The sequence below is a fragment of the Oncorhynchus nerka genome, linkage group LG10 (assembly GCF_034236695.1).
Source record: "Oncorhynchus nerka isolate Pitt River linkage group LG10, Oner_Uvic_2.0, whole genome shotgun sequence".
NCBI lineage: Eukaryota > Metazoa > Chordata > Actinopteri > Salmoniformes > Salmonidae > Oncorhynchus > Oncorhynchus nerka.
In genome coordinates this window covers 44,209,175-44,233,584 of record NC_088405.1, presented here as the reverse complement: position 1 = coordinate 44,233,584, position 24,410 = coordinate 44,209,175, and the positions used below count along the sequence as shown (strand labels likewise).

At 43.1% G+C, this 24,410-nt stretch overlaps 1 protein-coding gene across 1 annotated transcript in view; it reads right to left on the bottom strand.

The window, feature by feature from the left end:
• Positions 1-24,410, bottom strand: part of LOC115135373 (arginyl-tRNA--protein transferase 1) — a 190,276-nt gene that overhangs the window by 55,993 nt on the left and 109,873 nt on the right. The window contains 1 exon segment of the mRNA XM_029670013.2: positions 15,518-15,617. Coding sequence (XP_029525873.2) covers positions 15,518-15,617 — 100 coding nt within the window.

Sequence of the window (24,410 nt, the reverse complement as noted above, 5' to 3'; positions counted from 1 at the left end):
GTCTGAGACAGTCCATGCCAAGTCACACCTCAGCCTGTCCAAAAGGCCTCTCTATGTGCCGTAGCTTCCACACCCTCACACCAGACCGGAGTCCCTCTAAAGGACCTTTGCAATAGCCCTGCTAAGAAGATATAGACTGGAGCTGGTCCAGGGAGCTGGCTGTTGAGTGTCAGCCAACTCAATTGTGCAGAGCTGGGCTTGGAACTGGGACTGAGCGTCCCACAGAGGCTGTTTGCTTGGCTGGTCTGGATGTGACATCCTGCCCGAGCCTGGCCATGGTCGGTTAGGGTTCATCCTCTGCCAGCCCCACTGACTGGCCATGTGGCCCACAGCCTTGGGAACCGCTCTAATGGAGTGGAAGTAGCAAGATAAGTTGGGGGGAGGGAGTCTTGGGTAATCCAGGGGAGGCTAACGACGTGCCCTCGCTCTCTCTCGCTCTGTGCCAGAGAAGTGTTCAGTCATCTCAGCTCTGATCTCACCACTTGACCACACACCTTTTCCTCACTCCCTTGTTCCCTAACTTTTTTATTGCCTAATCTGTCCTTTTGCTCCTCATCAGTGGAGACTAGAGAAAGTGCAGAAGGTCTTGCTCCTGTCTGTCTCCTCATGGGCTGTGTAGGCAGGATGCTGAGATGATACAGTGCATTCGGAAAGATTTAAGAACTCTTGTCTTTTTCCACATTTCGTTACATTACCGCCTCACTCTAAAATGGAATAAATTACCCCCCCCCCACCAATCTACACACAATTACCCATAATGACAAAGCAAAAACAGGTTTAGACATTTTTGCAAATGTACTAAATAGAAAAACCTGAAATCACATTTACATAAGTATTCAGACCCTTTACCTTTGGAAGAGATTATAGCCTCGAGTCGTCTTTGGTATGACGCTACAAGCCTGGCACACCTGTATTTGGGGAGCAACACTGAAGCATGCATGAGAGCATCAGCTGTTCCGGAAGACTGTGTGATCACGCTCTCTGTAGCCGATGTGAGTAAGACCTTTAAACAGGACAACATTCACAGAAGGACTCCCAGGAAGTGTACTCTGAGCATGCGCTGACCAACTGGCAAGTTTCAACCTGTCCCTGACAGAGTCTAATACCAACATGTTTCAAGCAGACCACCATAGTCCCTGTGCCCAAGAACACCAAGGTAACCAGCCTAAATGACTACTGACCCGAAGCACTCACATCTGTAGCCATGAAGTGCTTTGAAAGGCTGGCCATGGCTCACAACACAACCATCCCAGAAACCCGAGACCCACTCCAATTTGCATACCGGCCTAATAGATCCACAGATGATGCAGTCTCTTTTGCACTCCACACTGCCCTTTCCCACCTGGACAAAAGGCACACCTACGTGAGAATGCTATTCATTGACTACAGCTCAGCGTTCAACACAATAGTGCCCTCAAAGCTCATCACTAAGCTAAGGACCCTGGGACTAAACACCTCCCTCTGCAACTGGATCCTGAACTTCCTGACGGACCGCCCCCAGGTGACAAGGGTAGGTAACAACACATCTGCCACACTGATCCTCAACACGGGGGCCCTCAGGGGTGCGTGCCCAGTCCCCTCCTGTACTCCCTGTTCACCCATGACTGCATGGCCAAGCGCGACTCCAACACCTTCATTAAGTTTGCCGATGACAACAGTGATAGGCCTGATCACCAACAACGATGAGACAGCCTGTAGGGAGGAGGTCAGAGACCTGGCAGTGTGGTGCCAGAATAACAACCTTTCCCTCAACGTGATCAAGACAAAGGAGATGATTGTGGACTATAGAAAAAGGCGGACCGAGCTCCCCCATTCCCATCGACGGGGCTGTAGTGGAGCAGGTTGAGAGCTTCAAGTTCCTTAGTGTTCCACATCAACAAATTATCATGGTCCAAACACACCAAGACAGTCGTGAAGAGGATTGGGATTCATCAGAGAGCATCCAGACTGGTTGTATCACCGCCTGGTATGGCAACTGCTCAGCCTCTGACCGCAAGGCACTACAGAGGGCAGTGCGTACGGCCCAGCACATCACTGGGGCCAAGCTTCCTGCCATCCAGGACCTCTATACCAGGTGGAGTCAGAGAAAGGCCCAAAAAATTGCCAGACTTCAGCCATCCTAGTCAATTTTTAATTGTACTATTAGTTCTTCTTGATTTTCTTTCTCCTTCAGTTTATTTTAGTAAATACTTTAACACTTGTTTCTTCAAACTGCATTGTTGGTTAAGGGCTTGGAAGCATTTCACTCCAAGGTCTACCTGTTGTATTTGGTGCATGTTTTTATTTTAGCTTTATTTAACCAGGTAGGCAGGTTGAGAAGTTCTCAATTACACTTGCGACCTGGCCAAGATAAAGCAAAGCAGTTCGACACATACAACAACAGAGTTACACATGGAGTAAAACAAACATACAGTCAATAATACAGTAGAAAAATAAGTCTATATAAAATGTGAGCAAATGAGGTGAGAAGGGAGGTAAAGGCAAAAAAAGGCCATGGTGGTGAGGTAAATACAATATAGCAAGTAAAACATTGGAATGGTAGATTTGCAGTGAAAGAATGTGCAAAGTAGAAATAGAAATAATGGGGTGCAAAGGAGCAAAATAAATAAATAAATACAGTAGGGGAAGAGGTAGTTGTTTGGGCTAAATTATAGATGGGCTATGTACAGGTGCAGTAATCTGTGAGCTGCTCTGACAGCTGGTGCTTAAAGCTAGTGAGGGAGATAAGTGTTTCCGGTTTCAGAGATTTTTGTAGTTCGTTCCAGTCATTGGCAGCAATACAATTTGATTTGCTCCCATTCTTCGCTGCAGATCATCTCAAACTGTGTCAGGTTGGATGTGGAGCGTTATTACATAGCTATTTTCAGGTCTCTCCAGAGTTGACATGTTCGATCGGGTTCAAGTCTGTGCTCTGGCTGGGACACTCAAGGACATTCAGAGACATTCCCAAAGCTACTCCTGCGTTGTCTTGGCAGTGTGCTTAGGGTCATTGTACTGTTGGAAGATGAACCTTCACCTCTGTCTGAGGTCCTGTATTGTAATATCTGGTGACCATTTGATTAATTGTTCAGCAGTCTTATGGCTTGGGGGTAGATGCTGTTAAGGAGCATTTTGGTCCTAGACTTGGCGCTCCGGTACCACTTGCTGTGCGGTAGCAGAGAAAACAGTTTATGACTTGTGTGACTGCAGTCTCAAATCAAATCAAATTTTATTTGTCACATACACATTGGTTAGCAGATGTTAATGCGAGTGTAGCGAAATGCTTGTGCTTCTAGTTCCGACAATGCAGGAATAACCAACAAGTAATCTAACTAACAATTCCTAAACTACTGTCTTATACACAGTGTAAGGGGATAAAGAATATGTACATAAGGATATATGAATGAGTGATGGTACAGAGCAGCATAGGCAAGATACAGTAGATGGTATCGAGTACAGTATATACATATGAGATGAGTATGTAAACAAAGTGGCATAGTTAAAGTGGCTAGTGATACATGTATAGAGTACAGTATATACGTATGCATATGAGATGAATAATGTAGGGTAAGTAACATTATATAAGGTAGCACTGTTTAAAGTGGCTAGTGATATATTTACATAATTTCCCATCAATTCCCATTATTAAAGTGGCTGGAGTTGAGTCAGTGTCAGTGTGTTGGCAGCAGCCACTCAATGTTAGTGGTGGCTGTTTAACAGTCTGATGGCCTTGAGATAGAAGCTGTTTTTCAGTCTCTCGGTCCCAGCTTTGATGCACCTGTACTGACCTCGCCTTCTGGATGATAGCGGGGTGAACAGGCAGTGGCTCGGGTGGTTGATGTCCTTGATGATCTTTTATGGCCTTCCTGTAACATCGGGTGGTGTAGGTGTCCTGGAGGGCAGGTAGTTTGCCCCCGGTGATGCGTTGTGCAGACCTCACTACCCTCTGGAGAGCCTTACGGTTGAGGGCGGAGCAGTTGCCGTACCAGGCGGTGATACAGCCCGCCAGGATGCTCTCGATTGTGCATCTGTAGAAGTTTGTGAGTGCTTTTGGTGACAAGCCAAATTTCTTCAGCCTCCTGAGGTTGAAGAGGCGCTGCTGCGCCTTCTTCACGATGCTGTCTGTGTCAGTGGACCAATTCAGTTTGTCTGAATGTATGCAGAGGAACTTAAAACTTGCTACCCTCTCCACTACTGTTCCATCGATGTGGATAGGGGGGTGTTCCCTCTGCTGTTTCCTGAAGTCCACAATCATCTCCTTAGTTTTGTTGACGTTGAGTGTGAGGTTATTTTCCTGACACCACACTCCGAGGGCCCTCACCTCCTCCCTGTAGGCCGTCTCGTCGTTGTTGGTAATCAAGCCTACCACTGTTGTGTCGTCCGCAAACTTGATGATTGAGTTGGAGGCGTGCGTGGCCACGCAGTCGTGGGTGAACAGGGAGTACAGGAGAGGGCTCAGAACGCACCCTTGTGGGGCCCCAGTGTTGAGGATCAGCGGGAGGAGATGTTGTTGCCTACCCTCACCACCTGGGGCGGCCCGTCAGGAAGTCTAGTACCCAGTTGCACAGGGCGGGGTCGAGACCCAGGGTCTCGAGCTTGATGACGAGCTTGGAGGGTACTATGGTGTTGAATGCCGAGCTGTAGTCGATGAACAGCATTCTCACATAGGTATTCCTCTTGTCCAGATGGGTTAGGGCAGTGTGCAGTGTGGTTGAGATTGCATCGTCTGTGGACCTATTTGGGCGGTAAGCAAATTGGAGTGGGTCTAGGTTGTCAGGTAGGGTGGAGGTGATATGGTCCTTGACTAGTCTCTCAAAGCACTTCATGATGACGGAAGTGAGTGCTACGGGCGGTAGTCGTTTAGCTCAGTTACCTTCGCTTTCTTGGGAACAGGAACAATGGTGGCCCTCTTGAAGCATGTGGGAACAGCAGACTGGTATAGGGATTGATTGAATATGTCCGTAAACACACCGGCCAGCTGGTCTGTGCATGCTCTGAGGGCGCGGCTGGGGATGCCGTCTGGGCCTGCAGCCTTGCGAGGGTTAACACGTTTAAATGTCTTACTCACCTCGGCTGCAGTGAAGGAGACCGCATGTTTTTGTTGCAGGCCGTGTCAGTGGCACTGTATTGTCCTCAAAGCGGGCAAAAAAAAGTTATTTAGTCTGCCTGGGAGCAAGACATCCTGGTCCGTGACTGGGCTGGATTTCTTCCTGTAGTCCGTGATTGACTGTAGACCCTGCCACATGCCTCTTGTGTCTGAGCTGTTGAATTGAGATTCTACTTTGTCTCTGTACTGACACTTAGCTTGTTTGATAGCCTTGCGGAGGGAATAGCTGCACTGTTTGTATTCGGTCATGTTACCAGACACCTTGCCCTGATTAAAAGCAGTGGTTCGCGCTTTCAGTTTCATGCGAATGCTGCCATCAATCCACGGTTTCTGGTTAGGGAATGTTTTAATCGTTGCTATGGGAACGACATCTTCAACGCACGTTCTAATGAACTCGCACACCGAATCAGCGTATTCGTCAATGTTGTTATCTGGCCTGTCGAAACATATCCCAGTCACGTGATGGAAGCAGTCTTGGAGTGTGGAGTCAGCTTGGTCGGACCAGCGTTGGACAGACCTCAGCGTGGGAGCATCTTGTTTTAGTTTCTGTCTGTAGGCAGGGATCAACAAAATGGAGTCGTGGTCAGCTTTTCCGAAAGGGGGGCGGGGCAGGGCCTTATATGCGTGGCGGAAGTTAGAGTAACAATGATCCAAGGTTTTTCCACCCCTGGTTGCGCAATCGATATGCTGATAAAATTTAGGGAGTCTTGTTTTCAGATTAGCCTTGTTAAAATCCCCAGCTACAATGAATGCAGCCTCCGGATAAATGGTTTCCAGTTTGCAAAGAGTTAAATAAAGTTCGTTCAGAGCCATCGATGTGTCTGCTTGGGGGGGATATATACGGCTGTGATTATAATCTAAGAGAATTCTCTTGGTAGATAATGCGGTCTACATTTGATTGTGAGGAATTCTAAAATCAGGTGAACAGAAGGATTTGAGTTCCTGTATGTTTCTTTCATCACACCATGTCTCGTTAGCCATAAGGCATATGCCCCCGCCCCTCTTCTTACCAGAAAGGTGTTTGTTTCTGTCGGCGCGATGCGTGGAGAAACCCGTTGGCTGCACCGCTTCGGATAGCGTCTCTCCAGTGAGCCATGTTTCCGTGAAGCACAGAACGTTACAGTCTCTGATGTCCCTCTGGAATGCTACCCTTGCTCGGATTTCATCAACCTTGTTGTCAAGAGACTGGACATTGGCAAGAAGAATGCTAGGGAGTGGTGCACGGTGTGCCCGTCTCCGGAGTCTGACCAGAAGACCCCCTCATTTCCCTCTTTTTCGGAGTCGTTTTTTTCGGTCGCTGCATGCGATCCATTCCGTTGTCCTGTTTGTAAGGCAGAACACAGGATCCGCGTCGCAAAAAACATATTCTTGGTCGTACTGATGGTGAGTTGACGCTGATCTTATATTCAGTAGTTCTTCTCGACTGTATGTAATGAAACCTAAGATGACCTGGGGTACTAATGTAAGAAATAACACGTAAAAAAAAAAAAAAAACAGCAGTTTCCTAGGAACGCGAAGCGGCCATCTCTGTCGGCGCCGGTTGTCTCTGACAACTTTATGGGTTTTCCTCTGACCTATAGGTCCTGGATGGCAGGAAGCTTGGCCCCAGTGATGTACTGGGCCGTACGCACTACCCTCTGTAGAGCCTTATGGTCAGATGCGGAGCAGTTGCCATACTAGGCGGTGATGCAACCGTTCAGGAAGCTCTCAACGGTGCAGCTGTTGAACTTTTTGAGGATCTGAGGAACCATGCCAAATCTTTTCAGTCTCCAGAGGGGAAAAGGTTTTGTCGTGCCCTCTTAATGAATGTGTTGGTGTTTGGACCATGATAGTTTGTTGGTGATGTGGACACCAAGGAACTTGAAACTCTCGACCCGCTCCACTCTATGGACAATTCCTTCAACCTCAGTGGTTGGTTTTTGCTCTGACATTTACTGTTAATTAACTGTGGGACCTTATATAGACAGGTGTTTGCCATTCCAAATAATGTCCAATCAATCGAATTTACCACAGGTGGACTCCAATCAAGTTGTAGAAACATCAAGGATGATCAATGGAAACATGATGCACCTGAGCGCAATTTCGAGGCTCATAGCAAATGGTCTTCATTCTTGTAGATAAGGTATCTTATTTGTTTGTTTTTTATACATTTGTTAAAATTTCTAAAAACCATTGTGGTATTGTGTGTAGAAAAAAAATATTGAATCCATTTTAGAATAAGGATGTAACGTAACAAAACGTGGAAAAGGGGATCTGAATAATGCCCGAATGCACTGTACAGTCCTTCACCAAATCAGCAACAAAATTGTAAATCGGTACTACCAAACAGTCTTCAAATAGACAGTGGTATGAAATATAAAAATGGAAACTGAAATATTGATACTGTCAGAGTTAAAGTATCAACTTACAGCCATTTGTTTCTTTAGAGAATGTATGATTTGTCATGCCACATTACAACAAACAGACCAGGCTGGAGATAAGATGGTGCAGACGGAGACGGTTGACATCTTACGGTTGACATCTTACGTGCTCCAACCCGATTTTGCTACTTAGTGACTTTTTCGTGTTTATCTTTACTTTCTTTTCCTCCAGAAAGCTCACACCATTATCACCTATGACTGTATTTTTGAACTACAAGTCGACAGCTACTAACCTCGCAGTCAACCTCGAATTTGGCTTCTACTTCAACTCTGACACCAGGCCAACTCCATTTTTCGGGCTCCCGAAGTGCTGCAAGAGAAGACGCAAGAGAAGACGCAAGAGAAGACGCAAGAGGAGGGCTGGAGTCTTTGTTAGACTCAGATGTAGAGAAGATTGTTCTGCATTCCCCTTCCGTTTTATCGGCAAATGTCCAGTCACTTGAGAACAAGATGGACGACATCAGTACGGGAGTTTACTACCAAAGGGACGTGAAAATCTGTAATATTCTATGCTTTTCAGAAACTTTGCCGACGGTTGATATGGACATGAAACTCGAGGGGTTTCTCCATGCTTGGTCCCAACTGGACAGCGGACTCAGGCAAAACCAATCGGGGAGGGGTGTGTCTCTTTGTAAACAACATCTGGTGTGATGGATATCAAGCTTTTTTGCTCATCTGAAATAGAATACCTCATGGTAAATTGCAGACCTTTTTTAATATACTGAGATAATTTTCATATGTAATCATCACTGCGGTCTACATCCCACCCCGAAACCAGAATTGCACTAAGAAGGCACTCAACGAGCTGTACAGGGCCATAAATAAACAAAAGAAACACACCCAGATGCAGCATTTATAGTGGGAGGAAACTTTAATGTGGGGAGACTGAAATGCGTTTTACCAACACGTCTCCTGCGCCACTGGGCGCTAACACTCTGGATCACTTTTACTCTATCCTCAGAAACGCATACAAGGCCATCCTTCGCCCTCCCTTCAGCAAATCAGACCATGAGTCCATCCTCCTGCTTTCTGTTTACAAGCAAAAACTACAATACGTAGTACCAGTAATGCGCTCAGTACGGAACTGGTCAGATGTAGCGGACGCTAAGCTACGAGACTGCTTCACTAGCACAGACTGGAATATGATCCGGGGTTCATCGGATAACATTGAGTTTACCACATCAGTCACGTGCTTCATTAATAAGTGCATCGACGATGTCGTTCCCACAGTGACTATGTACTCTAACCAAAAGCCATAAATTACATGCAGTATCTGCATCGAGCTAAAGGCTACAGCTACCGGTTTCAAGGAATGGGACAACGACGCTTACAAGAAAGCCCGCTACGACATCCTACATGGAAAATATCACTACAGGACTAAGATAGAATCCTACTACACCGGCTCAAAAACGCGTCGGATTTGGCCAACACGTGTCAAAGACCCCAGCCACCCAAGCCATAGACTGTTCACTCTGCTACCGCACAGCAAGTGATACCGGAGAGCAATGTCTGGGACCTAAAGGCACCTGAACAGCTTCTACCTCCAAGCCATAAGACTGCTGAACAGTTAATCAAATGGCTACCCTGACTATTACAATTACCCTTTAACGCCACACAATTTCACACTGTGCTGCCACTACTCTGTTTACATGCTATCCTGATTGCCTAGTTACTTTTACCCCTACCTACATGTACATACTAATTCAACTACCTTGCACCCCTGCATATTGACTGGGTACCGGTACTCCTTGTACAGTGGTTCCTCCTTTAAGTGTTGCGTCATACTGCAGCATACATTGCAGGCTGCTGCAGCATTCTGTGGCACGTTATTTTTTATATTAATGCAATATTTTATTAATATTATGATATTTCTATTTGAAGAAAAATGAAAACCTCACCTCTATTTCAAGTAAAACAAAAAACCCTCTGGGTTTCCGTTAGGATGGAACGGAAAATATGGCGCTGTACAACGTGACGGTCGGCAGTACAGTACTGGGCTATTTAGCTAAAGAATCCCAGTAATGTGCGGGCAGGGCACGTGGGAGACCGGGGTTCAACTCTTCGAAGTGGAGGAAGGAGGAGGTGTCCTTGTGACTTGCACAGTTAAATAAAGGTTAAACTAAGAGCAAAACATTTATGCACCCTCATTTTAAAATTCTAATCTAACCAATACCCAAACGAGATTTGTTTCACTGACTCTCCATTGATTTATCAAGACCAGTCACCATGCTTGTCTCAAAACAGTGCGAAACGATGCTGAAACGATGCTGAAATAAATAAGACCTATACATTTACATTACATTTAAGTCATTTAGCAGACGCTCTTATCCAGAGCGACTTACAAATTGGTGCTTTCACCTTATGACATCCATATTTTGGAGATTATTTTGTTTTCAGCGAACGATTGTAATCTAAATAAAGGTCAAAATAATATTTATAAAAAGGCCAAAATATAGCCTTGCTAATGGCACTGTACAACGTGACTGTGTGTGTGAAAGAGTATTTTCCAGTATGAAGGTAAACAATTAGTTTTACCTTCCTTAGAAAACTTTGTTCCAATATTTCTGTAATTCAGTGATATTTATTCCAATATTTCTGTATAGTAATTTATTCCCATAGTAATTCGTTATGACTAAATAAACAAGCATTTTGAAAGAGTATTTTAATAATTATTTTATTAATGAAAGCATAAAGATGCTGATGAAGAACTACAGTACTGTACAGTATATGCTTTTACATTTGGATAATAAAGCATTTAGAAGATATAAGGCACCTCCATTTGTTTATTACGCTACTGTGCAGTCTGACAAGTAAACAGCCTACAGTACACAGTACACATAAAGTGCCTAATTCCGTACAAGGGAGAGCAGGCCATGTCCAGACTTTCTCGGTGACCTCATTAACTCTGTCTTTAAAGCTTTTTTGGGTTGCAACAGTCACTCTAAATCACAGTCAGAAGACAGTTGAAGAAACTTGAGTGGACTTATGGAAAGGCTCGGTAAGAAATGTTTTATTTAATTATATATTATTTTTTAATTCTTATAACATTAACCATGTGTGTTCGCTTATTTTGTACTGTTCTGTAGTTGACCGAATGATTCGTCTGACAAACAAAGAACTTCATCCGTGGCCCTTGAGGAATTTGCTCAAAACTGCTACAGAAAAAAAAGGAAGAAGATCAAGCAAGCCGGGTCCAAAGCACCCTCTCAAACTCCATGTGTGGGGGGGCAATTTCTCACCAGGGACCAGGCCCATATTTGATTATTGATGGTAAGTTTGGCTATTTACAAAGCAAAAAGGTACATAAAATATTGAAGCCTACAACTCACGGACTGTTTTGTGTTCCACAATAATTCACTCTTGCCTACTTTTTCAGGCATCAAGGCTCGAGATTTCTTTGAGGAAGAAATCAAGAGATACAGTGGGGCAAAAAAGTATTTAGTCAGCCACCAATTGTGCAAGTTCTCCCACTTAAAAAGATGAGGCCTGTAATTTTCATCATGGGTACACTTCAACTATGACAGACAAAATGATTTTAAAAAATCCAGAAAATCACATTGTAGGATATTTAATGAATTTATTTGCAAATTATGGTGGAATTGTAATTTTTTTGACTCGTTATGACGTTATAATTACTTACATTTTTGCTGAAGAAAGTCACCAGCGACGAGTGGCATAATGTCAAATTCTTCATTGGAACCACTTGACATGATTGGTCATATAAAAACATTGGGACCCAAATGCATAATGAGTGCTCTAACTCTCCCTGTGGTGGTCTGGAGCTATAAAGCCATGACGCTGGGTACCTCTAAATCCCGCGGCGCAAGCTCGCAACTTTTAAAGGATATATATAGTTTTGTATTTGTTATTTATTGTGATACCATTTTTTTTTTTTTTTTGCAAATGTTCTTACTTTTTCACTCTGCATTTTTGGAAAGCATTTGTAAGCAAGTATTTCAAGGTCAAGTCTAGACCTTTGTATTTAGCATGTGACAAATAACATTTGATGAGGCTGTTCTAGACTCCACCGAGATACAATCCATTTCCAGAAGTCCAAACAAACAATTAGCGAAACAAAATGCTTCAAAAAAGTTCACAGGGACTACTGCTGGAATTACATTAACTGTGCTAAAAAAGTTAAATTCCACAAGGAACTTCAACAGTGTTATAAAGTGTTCTAGGTTTCTTTTCACTGACACTCGTAGACAGTACAAATTGTTCCAGATATTCACCGGAGACTCAATAAAAAAGGAGAGAGAGCGATAAGAGAGAGAGGTTTGAGACCGCTCACTGCTGAGAGGTGTCCAGCAGAGTTCAAGTGGTCATGTTGTGAGAGAGGGTTAGGACTGAGAGGCCCTCTCTAAGTCCCAGAACACAGGGGGCCTCCAACACATCATTATCCTGCTGGGACTCCAAACGGGGACATTTTGTGACCAGAACAAGCGCACAGCGAGTCTACGCATTAATTAGCTAGTTTGGTCACATATGCAAATAAGCTCGTAATGGGACACTGTGGGCATGTATGTGTGAGTGAGTGAGTGAGTGAGTGAGTGAGTGAGTGGTGAGTGAGTGAGTGAGTGAGTGAGTGAGTGAGTGAGTGAGTGAGCAAGAAGGTGGGAACTGGGCAACCTTCTCACCCCAGCTCCGTCTCACCCGGGGATAAAATGGGGCGAGGTAAATAAGGTAGTGAATGGGTATCCCCCCCATCAGATATAGGGGGGGGGATAAATACCAATGGTGAAGGGGCAGGAAACTGTGGCAACAGACACGACTGACACCAGTGTGTTTAGGATTCTACGTATATACAACATCGCAGAGGCAACCAAACACACACACACACAGAAAATGGAAGATCCATCAAGCGGACCTATAATAAATGCTGGGGGGGAGGAAAGAGTGTGAAAATGGCATGTTGCCATAATCCTCAACAAGACATCACAATGTCTTCGACAGAAAGGGAAAAGTTGGGAGGAATACCTGAATGAAATAAGACACGGATGAATGAACCAATGAGGGAATAGAGGAATTAGATAATGAAATACGGAGGCAATGAAGAAATGAATGAGAGAAAGGGGGGATTAACGAGACATTTCTGGCCCAATCTAATAGACTTGGAAAGGCTGCTTACTTTCACCCAACCTCCTCAAAACCATCCTGTCTTAGTCAATGTTATGTGGATGTCCCCTGTATGTGTGTGTATGCGAAAGACAGAGATGGTTGTGTGTGTGCGAGATGATTGTGTGTATGTTTCCATGCGTTAGTGGGTGTGTGTCACACACACACTCCTAGTGTTGCTGATTTACAGTGGCCATCTCCACTGTGACCTATCCTCAACCGCTTATGGTTCTAGCAGCCCAGTCTACTCTCCCTTACTCTTTCACTCCATCAGTCTATCCATTCCTCCTATCTGCTGTGGGCGAGTCCATCACTTTTATTTACATTCTCCCTACAGTTTTACTGTATATGAATCAGCTGTTCTGCTCTAAGAGCAGAACAGTGTGTGTGTGTGTGTGTATGTGTGTATGTGCTCCATCTCTTATAAACCTCCTTTCCAGTGCTTCACCATGTCATAGCAGGCTACCATAGGGAAGGATTAGAACCAACTTTAAACAGGCCCAAATGTCAGGCAGCCAGGCCTTAAGAGTGTTGGATAAAGCATAACCATTAGTCTTGAGAATGTGAGAATTAACCATTCAGAATCCCCCTGGCTTCATTTTAATTAAACATCTCTTAACCTGTTGCGACGAGCAATCCCGTATCCGGGATCCTATTTATAGCCTCAAGCTCATTACCATAACGCAACGTTAACTATTCATGAAAATCGCAAATGAAATTAAATAAAAATATATTTGCTCTCAAGCTTAGCCTTTTGTTAACAACACTGTCATCTCAGATTTTCAAAATATGCTTTTGAACCATAGCTAAACAAGCATTTGTGTAAGAGTATTGATAGCTAGCATAGCATTAAGCCTAGCATTCAGCAGGCAACATTTCCACAAAAACAAGAAAAGCATTCAAATAAAATAATTTACCTTTGAAGAACTTCAGATGTTTTCAATGAGGAGACTCTCAGTTAGATAGCAAATGTTCAGTTTTTCCAAAAATATTATTTGTGTAGGACAAATCGCTCTGTTTTGTTCATCACGTTTGGGTAAGAAAAAAATCGAAAATTAAGTCATTACAACGCAAACTTTTTTCCAAATTAACTCCATAATATCGACAGAAACATGGCAAACGTTGTTTAGAATCAAACCTCAAGGTGTTTTTCACATATCTATCGATGATAAATCATTCGTGGCAGTTGACTTTCTCCTCTGAAGAAAATGGAACGCGCATGGAGCTGGAGATTACGCAATAATTTCGACGGAGGACACCGGGGGGACACCTGGTAAATGTCTCTTATGGTCAATCTTCCAATGATATGCCTACAAATATGTCACAATGCTGCAGACACCTTGGGGAAACGACAGAAAGTGCAGGCTCATTCCTGGCGCATTCACAGCCATATAAGGAGACATTGGAACACAGGGCATTCAAAATCTGGACCATTTCCTGTATGAAATGTCATCTTGGTTTCACCTGTAGCATTAGTTCTGGGGCACTCACAGATAATATATTTGCAGTTTTGGAAACGTCAAGAGTTTTTTCTTTCCAAAGCTGTCAATTACATGCATAGTCGAGCATCTTTTCGTGACAAAATATCTTGTTTAAAACGGGAACGTTTTTTATCCAAAAATTAAAAGAGCGCCCCCTATCTCGAAGAAGTTAACGCGCACACACTTTACCAATGGAATGGCTGACATGATGTCTGTTTATGTCCCGAAGATGCCCTGGGCCCTGGTCTCAAACCCACAACCCTTTGGTCTCTCCGTTGCCCAGCTCAAAATAGACTGATTATGGGTTTGAGTTGAATGCTAACCTAGGCCTGGACGTCAATGATTCTACCTCAACTGGGAGTTGTTGGGGCATAGGGGTTCTACACTGGCTGTCTGAAGCTACCGTGCAGTAGAAAAACTGCACACTGAGTGAGAACAGTAACAGCACATTCAGTAAGAGAACACAGCTCTCAGTGGGCTGTTGTTACATAATGTATAGACTAGAGCAAAGCTATGGCTCTGGACCGGAGCCTTACTCCTTAGTACAGGGGCCCACAGAGACAGGAGTAGGGGCTAATGAGTGAAAATGAGAAGGAGAGAGAGCCAGAGCACTAGTTCAGACTGGTCTCCCTGTTGAGACCCTTGCGCCTAGAATAACACAGAGGGAAAGACAGGAAAAGAGGGAGAGGGGGAAAAAGGAGAGGAGGGAGAGCTCTCCATGAGGGCCAGATAGGGTTTTAGGAATGTGATGCTCTGAATGTACTGGGGTTTCAATGAGAGACATCGCCGTAGCCACCAGTCGGAGAGGTTAGGCGGGGGGGGGGGGGGGGTGAAGTGGAGTCTAAGGGGGCATCAACACCGTTCCAAATGATAATATATATATATATTTTTTTCTCTAACAATTTCTCACCCTATTCTCCGTAAGAGAAAATGACACCCTGTTTCGCACATAGTACACTACTTTTGACCGAAGCCCAGAGCCCTGGTCAAAAGTAGTGCACTCACTATATGGAACAGGGTGCAATTTGGAACGTAGATGAGGAGACATCCATCCCAATCCTCTGTCCCTCCACCAAGTGCACTGCACACAAATGTCTTTATGGAGGTGAGGCACAGAGATTAAAATAACAAACACATAGAATAGGGAAAACACTGCGCTCACATCAAAGCCTCAGCCATTAATCACACTGACATGTTAAGGAGCGGGGCAAAACTCCCGTTCTCTGTTTGATATCATACAGAATAATAGAAATACTGTCGTGAAATATTCTCTACTATTTTGGAGAAGTTATTGGCATCCTACTAGGGTGAATATAGTTGGGTAGAGTACAACAGTATGCAATTGAGCCGAGTACAGTAGAGAAGTCAAGTAGAGCAGAGTATAACAGAACAAAGTAAATGTGTCATTATCGTACCTTGTATCGCATCTTGTTGCAGGAGTGGATGTAGAAGCCCAGGTAGTAGAAGCACAGCTTGGGGGACTGTTTCTGCAGCTGCCTGGTGAAGGCAACCTCCCTGGAGAAAAGAGAGGATTTAGTCACAGACAGACAATATAATAAAGTACACTATTTATACAAAAGCATGTAACACCCCTTCAATTTAGTGCATTTTGGTTATTTCAGCCACACCCATTGAGGACACTGCCATGTAATCTCCACAGATGAACATTGGCAGTTGAGCAGCCTTACTAAAGAGCTCAGTGACTTTCAACCTGGCACCGTCATAGGATGCCACCTTTCCAACAAGTCAGTTCGTCAAATTTCTGGCCTGCTAGAGCTGCCCCGGTCAACTGTAAGGGCTGTTATAATGTGAAGTGGGAACGTCTAGGAGAAACAACGGCTTAGACATGAAGTGGTAGGCCACACAAGCTTACAGAACGGCACTGGCGAGTGCTGAAGCACGTAAAAATGGTCTGTCCTAGGTTGCAACACTCACTACTGAGTTCCAAACTGCCACGAAGCAACGTCAGCACAATAACTGCTAGTCGGGAGCTTAATGAAATGGGTTTCCATGTCCGAGCAGCGCATGGCTAAGATCACCATGCGCAATGCCAAGTGTCAGCTGGAGTGGTGTAAAGCTCGCCGCCATTGGACTCTGGAGCAGTGGAAATGCTTTATTTGGAGTGATGAATCACGCTTCACCATCTGGTATTCCAAAGGGCAAATCTGGGTTTGGCCAGGAGAACGCTACCTGCTTGAATGCATAGTGCCAACTGTAAAGTTTAGTGGAGGTGGAATAATGGTCTGGGCTGTTTTCATGGGTCAGGCTAGGCCCCTTCGTTTCAGTGAAGGGAAATCTTAACGCTACAGCATACAAATGACATTCTAGACAATTCATTGCTTCCAATTTTGTGCCAACAGTTTGGTGGAAGGACCTTTTTCCTGTTTCAGCATGACAATGCCCCAGTGTACAAAGCGAGGTCCATACAGAAATGGTTTGTCGAGATCAGCCTGGAAAAACTTGACTGGCCTGCACAAAGCCCTGACCTCAACCCCATCAAACATCTTTGGGATGAATTCGAACACTGACTGTGAGCCAGGCCTAATTACTGTTATAGCAGCAAAGAGGGGACCAACTCCAAATGAACGCTCATAATTTTTTTATGAGACGTTCGACAAGCAGGTGTCCACATACACTACATGACCAAAAGTATCTATTTTGTCCTATTTAATTCTGTGAGTTTAGTCCAGGCAGTAATGCAGATAGTAGTTTTCTGCCTGTCTGTTTCACAAAGATTTACAATGAAGTAGTATCAATTGGATTTAATTCTGTGAGTTTAGTACAGGTAGTCAGAATGCACAGGGCCCTTGAGGGTCTGGGGACAGTGGAGTGGCATGACAGATCCCTGAGCAGGTTGCTGGTTCAAGACCCATCTTATAGTATGAACTCTTCAGCAAAGTCCTTTACCCATATAATAATGATATAGAACACTATATTAATTAAATATGTATTGTTTGACCTAAAAGGTTTTAATAAACAGCTGTACTAGACAGAACACGAGTCTCATCTGTAATATTGTATAAATGTTTTAGAAATCTGCTGCAAAGAAGAGTCATTTTAGCCAATCACTTATCATAGTATAATCATAACATACTATGATCACATAGGCCCTATAATCATATCTGACTATTTCAGAGTAGTAAACCAGCTGGCATTTATAAAACAAGGAAGTAAACATCTAGATGTCAAATGGCACAGTATTCGCTATATATAGTACACTATGTACTGTAGGGAATAGAGTGCCATTTAGGAAGCAACCAACAACTAACTTATAATACGCAGTTCGTTTCCCCAGTGTTCACATTACATTGGATAAAAACATTGAAATATTGAGCAGAGGGGAGGTAGACAATAAGGCTAAGGAGTGCATAAAATAAAGGCTTAATCCCAATATCCACCCTTACAGCTTGTGTAAGCAGTAAATTGCCACGTGCCACTACCAGAGTGGCTCGCTTGTGGGTATGCTGGCAGCATATGTAACCCATTTCAGGAAACTAGGCGTATGTCGCGGGGTCACTACTTCACAGGAGAGCCATTTGAATAAAATATTTTTTTTTAATCAAAATGCTTTTTTATTTATTTATTTTTTTACATGTGAACTTTCATGTGCCTTAATAACAAAACTTGTATGCCATCTGTAAATACAAAAACAATTGTTAAATTGAATGTGAAATGCTCAACAAATGCAGTCAACAACGCTCTGGATAACATAACAGCCTAACCAGCTCTGCTAGGGCGAGTAATGTTCAGTGAGCTGCTCTCGCTCAGATGTGTCTGGAAGTAGCTAGCAAGTTAGCTTTGGCGCTTGACTGCGGTTAGTACATTCGGATTAACCCTTAAAGAGATGGGTGGGGCTAAAGCTTAAGAGGGTGTGAACAATGCTGAATGGGTGTATACAAAGAAGGGCTCTGCAATGGTAGTACCAAAACATTCAAGGCCATTTTCTCAAAAGTGAGTATACAAGTTTACTTTCAAAGCAAAATTATTTTCCAAATGTTCCTCAAATGCAGTGTATGATATACCATTTTGTAGCTCTGAGTCTCTACTTTTATCCAACGTAAAAAACACAATTTCTAATTTTGCTACATAAGACCGATTTGAGCCGGTCAGTCAAATATAGCAGCAAGTTAGATTGTGTATAAGGAATTCAGCACAGCAGGTTTTGCACAGCACAGCTCTGGTTATTAAATGGGTTAATAGTTTAATCCATTCTCCATTTCACAAATTTATTCACAGGTAAATAGTAATGTGCTCTCAACCTCTCTGGTGACGAACTTTGCTGCTCTGTTTCCAATCGTCCACATGGCTGGGAGAACTTATTCAAGTAAGTAAATATATTTTGAAAATGTTTTTAAAAAAAAAGCAATAATATTAGCAAACTAGATAACGTACAGGCTAAATCAAATGATCTGCTGACGTAGCTAGCTAGCTAGCCAACCTTACATATATCCCCAGCAAGTTCATATCAGCTAGCTATATTGATGTATTCATCAATGTAAAAAACAAACTCCAAATGCATTTGTAGTTAGCTAGCGAGGACCCAAAGAAGAGGGTGAAAGGATGGCAACCCCCGCTGTCAAAGTGAGAGAGTAGGCTATTCTGTATAAGGTAGGTACTTTAGTGTAGTTCAAGTCCCTAGAAGTGAGCACAGAGAAAATAGTAACATAATATTTCAGTATTTGAGTATAATTGAGCCTTTTTCTTGTGATTTTCTTTCTGTCCTCAGATACAGAGAGCTGTGAAAGCCTGTCTGCAAATGAAGAGGTCATAATGAAGAGCAGTGGTTCTCAGTTCTGGGGACTCAAAGGGGTGCACATTTTTGTTTTTGCCTTAGAACTACACAGCTGATTCAAATGATCAACTCATTGTCAAGATTCAAGTGGTATTTATGTATTCATTTGTGATGCTATCCTTAATATGATCTTGTTGTTGTCACATGCTATACATGCATGTGTGCACATGCAGCTACGGTGCATTCGGAAAGTATTCAGACCCCTTGATTTATTCCACATTGTGTTACGTTACAGCCTTACTACAAATTTGATTAAATAATTTTTCTTCATCAATCTAAACACAATACCACATAATGGACAAAGCAAAAACAGGATTAGATATTGTTGCTAAATATTCAAAATATAAAAGAGAAAAACCTTATTTACTTCCAGTTGAAGTCAGAACTTTATATACACTTAGGTTGGAGTCATTAAAATTCATATTTCAACCGCTCCACAAATTTCTTGTTAACAAACTATAGTTTTGGCAAGTCAGTTAGGACATATACTTTGTGAATGACAAGTAATTTTTCCAACAATTGTTTACATACAGACAATTTCACTTATAATTCAATGTATCACAATTCCAGTGGGTAAGAATTTTACATACACTAAGTTGACTGTGCCTTTAAACAGCTTGGAAAATTCCAGAAAATGATGTCATGGCTTTAGAAGCTTCTGAAAGGCTAATTGAGTCAATTGGAGATGTACCTGTGGATGTATTTCAAGGCCTACCTTCAAACTCAGTGCCTCTTTGCTTGACATCATGGCAGAAAAAAATCAAAAGATATCAGCCAAGACCTCAGAAAAAAATTGTAGACCTCCACAAGTCTGGTTCATCAATTAGGAGCAATTTCCAAATACCTGAAGGTACCACATTAATCTGTACAAACAAGAGTACGCAAGTATAAACACCATGGGACCATGCAGCCATCATACCGCACAGGAAGGAGACGCATTCTGTCTCCTAGAGATGAACATACTTTGGTGCGAAAAGTGCAAATCAATCCCAGAACAACAGCAAAGGACCTTGTGAAGATGCTGGAGGAAACAGGTACAAAAGTATCTATATCCACAGTAAATCAGGTCCTATATCGACATAACCTGAAAGGTCACTCAGCAAAAAAGAAGCCACTGCTCCAAAACCGCCATAAAAAAGCCAGACTACGGATTGCAACTGCATAAGGGGACACAGATCGTACTTTTGAGAGAAATGTCCTCTGGTCTGATGAAACAAAAATAGAACTGTTTGGAAATAATGACCATCGTTATATGTTTGGAGGAAAAAGGGGGAGGCTTGCAAGCCGAAGAACACCATCCCAAACGTGAAGCACGGGGGTGGCAGCATCATGTTGTCGGGGTGCTTTGATGCAGGAGGGACTGGTACACTTCACAAAATAGATGGCATCACGAGGCAGGAAAATTATCTGGACATATTGAAGCAACATCTCAAGACATCAGTCAGGAAGTTAACGCATGGTTGCAAATGGGTCTTCCAAATGGACAAGGACCCCAAGCATACTTCCAAAGTTGTGGCAAAATGGCTTAAGGACAACAAATGATGATGGCCACTGCAAGGTATTGGAGTGGCCATCACAAAGCCCTGACCTCAATCCCATAGAACAGAACTGAAAAAGCGTCAACTAAGTATTCCGACCCTTTGCTATGAGACTCGAAATTTAGCTCAAGTGCATCCTGTTTCCATTGATCATCCTTGAGATGTTTCTTCAACTTGGGAGTCAGCCTGTGCTAAATTCAATTGATTGGACATTATTTGGAAAGGAACACGCCGGTCTATATAAGGTCCCACAGTTGACAAAAAACAAGCCATGAGGTCAAAGAATTGTCCGTAGAGCTCCAAGACAGCATTGTGTTGAGGCACAGATCTGAGGAAGGGTACCAAAAAATGTTTGCAGCATTGAAAGTCTCCAATCCTTCTTAAATGGAAGTTTGGAACCACCAAGACTCTTCCTAGGGCTGAACGCCCGGCCAAACTGAGCAATCGGGAGAGATTGGCCTTGGTCAGGGAGGTGACCAAGAACCCGATGGTCACTGACAGAGCTTCAGAGTTCCTCTGTGGCTATGGAGAACCATCCAGGCCGGCCCGTCAGGAAGTCCAGGATCCAGCTGCAGAGGAAGATGTTCAGAACCCTGAGTCCTAAGCTTGGTGACAAGCATGAAGGGGACAATGGTGTTGAACGTTGCGCTGTAGTCAATGAACAGCATTCTTACATAGGTATTCCTCTTATCTAGATTGGTGCAGTGCGGAAAGCAATTGAGATTGTGGATCTATTGGGGCGGTGTGCAAATTGGAGTGGGTCAAGGATGGCGGAGTTAATGTGTGCCATAACCAGTCTCTCAAAGCACTTCATGATTACATAAGTGAGTGCTACAGGGTGGTAATCATTCTGGCATGTATGCCATTGCCCCATAGAGCTGCAATCTGACTATGTTGCCTTACAGAAAGCCCTGGTTAGTTTAAAAATGAATACGGGCAAGATTAAATACATGTTGCTCTCTAATTCTCAAAAAACTCAAATCTGATGGACTACATATTTATTAATTGGATGGTTCTCCCATCGATAGGTTTCCTGCCTGTAAACATCTGGGCATGTAGACTGACAAAGTTTGAATGTTTAAAAAAAACATACGAATGAGCTGGTTAAAACGCTAAGCTTTAACGTGGGCTTATTATTATTTTTTAAAGATCCTGCCTCTCCCTAAATATAGCAGGAAGCATATTGTACAGCACACATTTTCCTGACAGTTTTTGACTATGGGGACACCATTTACCAAATTGCAGCAGCCACTGCTCTTAAACTTTTGGATGCAGTCTAACACAGCGCCATCTTTGTTTACAAAGCACTACTACACAAGCTTCCAACGTCTCTATTGCACTCCACACTGCCGTTTCCCACCTGGCCAAAAGGAACACTCATGTGAGAATGCTATTCATTGACTACAGCTACAGTACCCTCGAAGCGCATCATTAAGCTAAGGATCCTGGGACTAAACACCTCCCTCTGCAAATGGTTCCTGGACTTCCTGACGGGCCATCCTCGGGTGGTGAGGGTAGGTAGCAACACATCTGCCACGCTGATCCTCAACACTGGAGCTCTCCAGGGGTGCGTGCTCAGTCCCCTCCTGTACTCCCTGTTCACCCACGACTGCATGGCCAGGCATGACTCCAACACCATCATTAAGTTTGCAGACAACACAAGTGGTAGGCCTGATCACCGACACCGACGAGACAGCCTATAGAGAGATCAGAGACCTGGCCGGGTGGTGCCAGAATAACAACCTATCCCTCAACGTAACCAAGACTAAGGAGATGATTGTAGACTATAGAAAAAGGAGGACCGAGCATGCCCCCATTCTCATCGACGGGGCTGTAGTTGGGCAGGTTGAGAGCTTCAAGTTCCTTGGTGTCCACATCAACAACAAACTAGAATGGTCCAAACACACCAAGACAGTAGTGAAGAGGGCACGACAAAGAATATTCCCAATCAGGAAACTAAAAAGATTTGGCATGGGTCCTGAGATCCTCAAAAGGTTCTATAGCTGCAACATTGAGAGCATCCTGACCGGTTGCATCACTGCCTGGTATGGCAATAGCTCAGCCTCTGACCGCAAGGCACTACAGTGGGTAGTGCGTATGGCCCAGTACATCACCGGGGCTAAGCTGCCTAACATCCAGGACAGAGGAAGACCCTAAAAATTGTCAAAGACCCCAGTCATAGACTGTTCTCTGTACTACCGAATGGCCAGTGGTACCGGAGTGCCAAGTCTAGGACAAAAAGGCTTCTCAACAGTTTTTACCCCCAAGCCATAAGACTCCTGAACAGGTAATCAAATGGCTACCCGGACTATTTGCATTGTGTGCCCAACCCCTCTTTTTACGCTGCTGCTACTCTGTTTATCATATACGCATAGTCACTAACTATACATTCATGTACATACTACCTCAATTGGGCCGACCAACCAGTGCTCCCGCACATTGGCTAACCGGCCTATCTGCATTGTGTCCCACCCACCAACCCCTCTTTTACGCTACTGCTACTCTCGGTTCATCATATCTACATGTACATACTACCTCAATCTTCCTGACTAACCGGTGTCTGTATGAAGCCTCGCTACTGTATATAGCCTATAGTCTTTTTACTGTTACTTTATTTCTTTACCTACCTATTGTTCACCTAATACCTTTTTTGCACTATTGGTTAGAGCCTGTAAGTAAGCATTTCACTAAGGTCTACACCTGTTGTATTCAGTGCACGTGACAAATAAACTTTGATTTGATTTGTTGCTAAAGTATAAAAGAATGAGCTACCAAACCCAGTTGCAGGGTAAATCCCTTTTTTGTTTTAGTGAACACCCTATTGTTGGAATAACTTGCAAAATTCCTTGATTCACTGGTGCCGGTGAAATTGTTCCTTGTTTTATTTGGAATGTTAACAATTGTGAATGAGAACTTGGTATCAATGGGGTTAAAAAAATCAATTTTTTTTTTTTTTTTTTAATTAGGTACTTTCTTGGCCCGCATGGATAATTTCTCTTAATAAGCTTAAATTTGATTCAACTTTACATTCAATTATTCTATAGACTATTGGTATTGTTTGTTCTCTCTCATTATTAGTCACCTGGCTACTTTAAGTTTAAGGCTATTCTGCCCTTGAGTTGCGTTCCCATGCAAAACTAGACAGATAGCTAACAACTAAGTCTTCAATAAAACTCCCAAAGCGTGACTTTTCTTGAATGAATATATTGAAAACGTTTATGTTGTGAAACTTCAAAATACTGAAAAGAATATACTTTAGTGTTCAATTCACACCGACATACTGTAGCTGTACATTAAACATTTGAAGTTGCATAAATACAAAGCATGCGCTAAGGTACCATGCATCTGGCATGATGCCAAACCATATAGCTAATTGTTAACCATATGGTAATTGGCTCCTTTCATTACCCTAATAATGTATAACCATCTATGTAGAATAACAAAGCATATTACACTAGAAACAGTAACAAAACTACAGTATTGTATATTTTACAATTCGTTTGCATGACGCATGAGCAAAGTAATACAGCTAACGACATACATTAAAGGCATTGCAATTTGTGAGTAAATGCAACCAACATTGATATGTAAGCAACTCTATCAATAACAAGATTATCATCATTAGCTAAATGCTTGAATCGAACTTACAAACAAATATTTTTCCAAGGCTGAAGCGTGACAACAAATGATTACATTGAAAGACCTGCACCGTAGCGTTGTTTGTAGCTGCTTCTATGCGTGCAAAACAAATTCTGTACTTCCTGTTTGCGTCGTCTTTCTAAGTACCAGAAAGCGCCACTAGGGGGCAAATAACACCATTGAACACAATGAAAATCCAATTTAACCATTGTAATAAAATAATCTTACCTTCTAACAGGATGGCAGCACAAAGGCTATTCATAATAACCTTTTGAAATTGAACTCTGTTACATTCATTGTTTGATCGGGCAAAAACCATGCATAAAATGATGCAGTCAT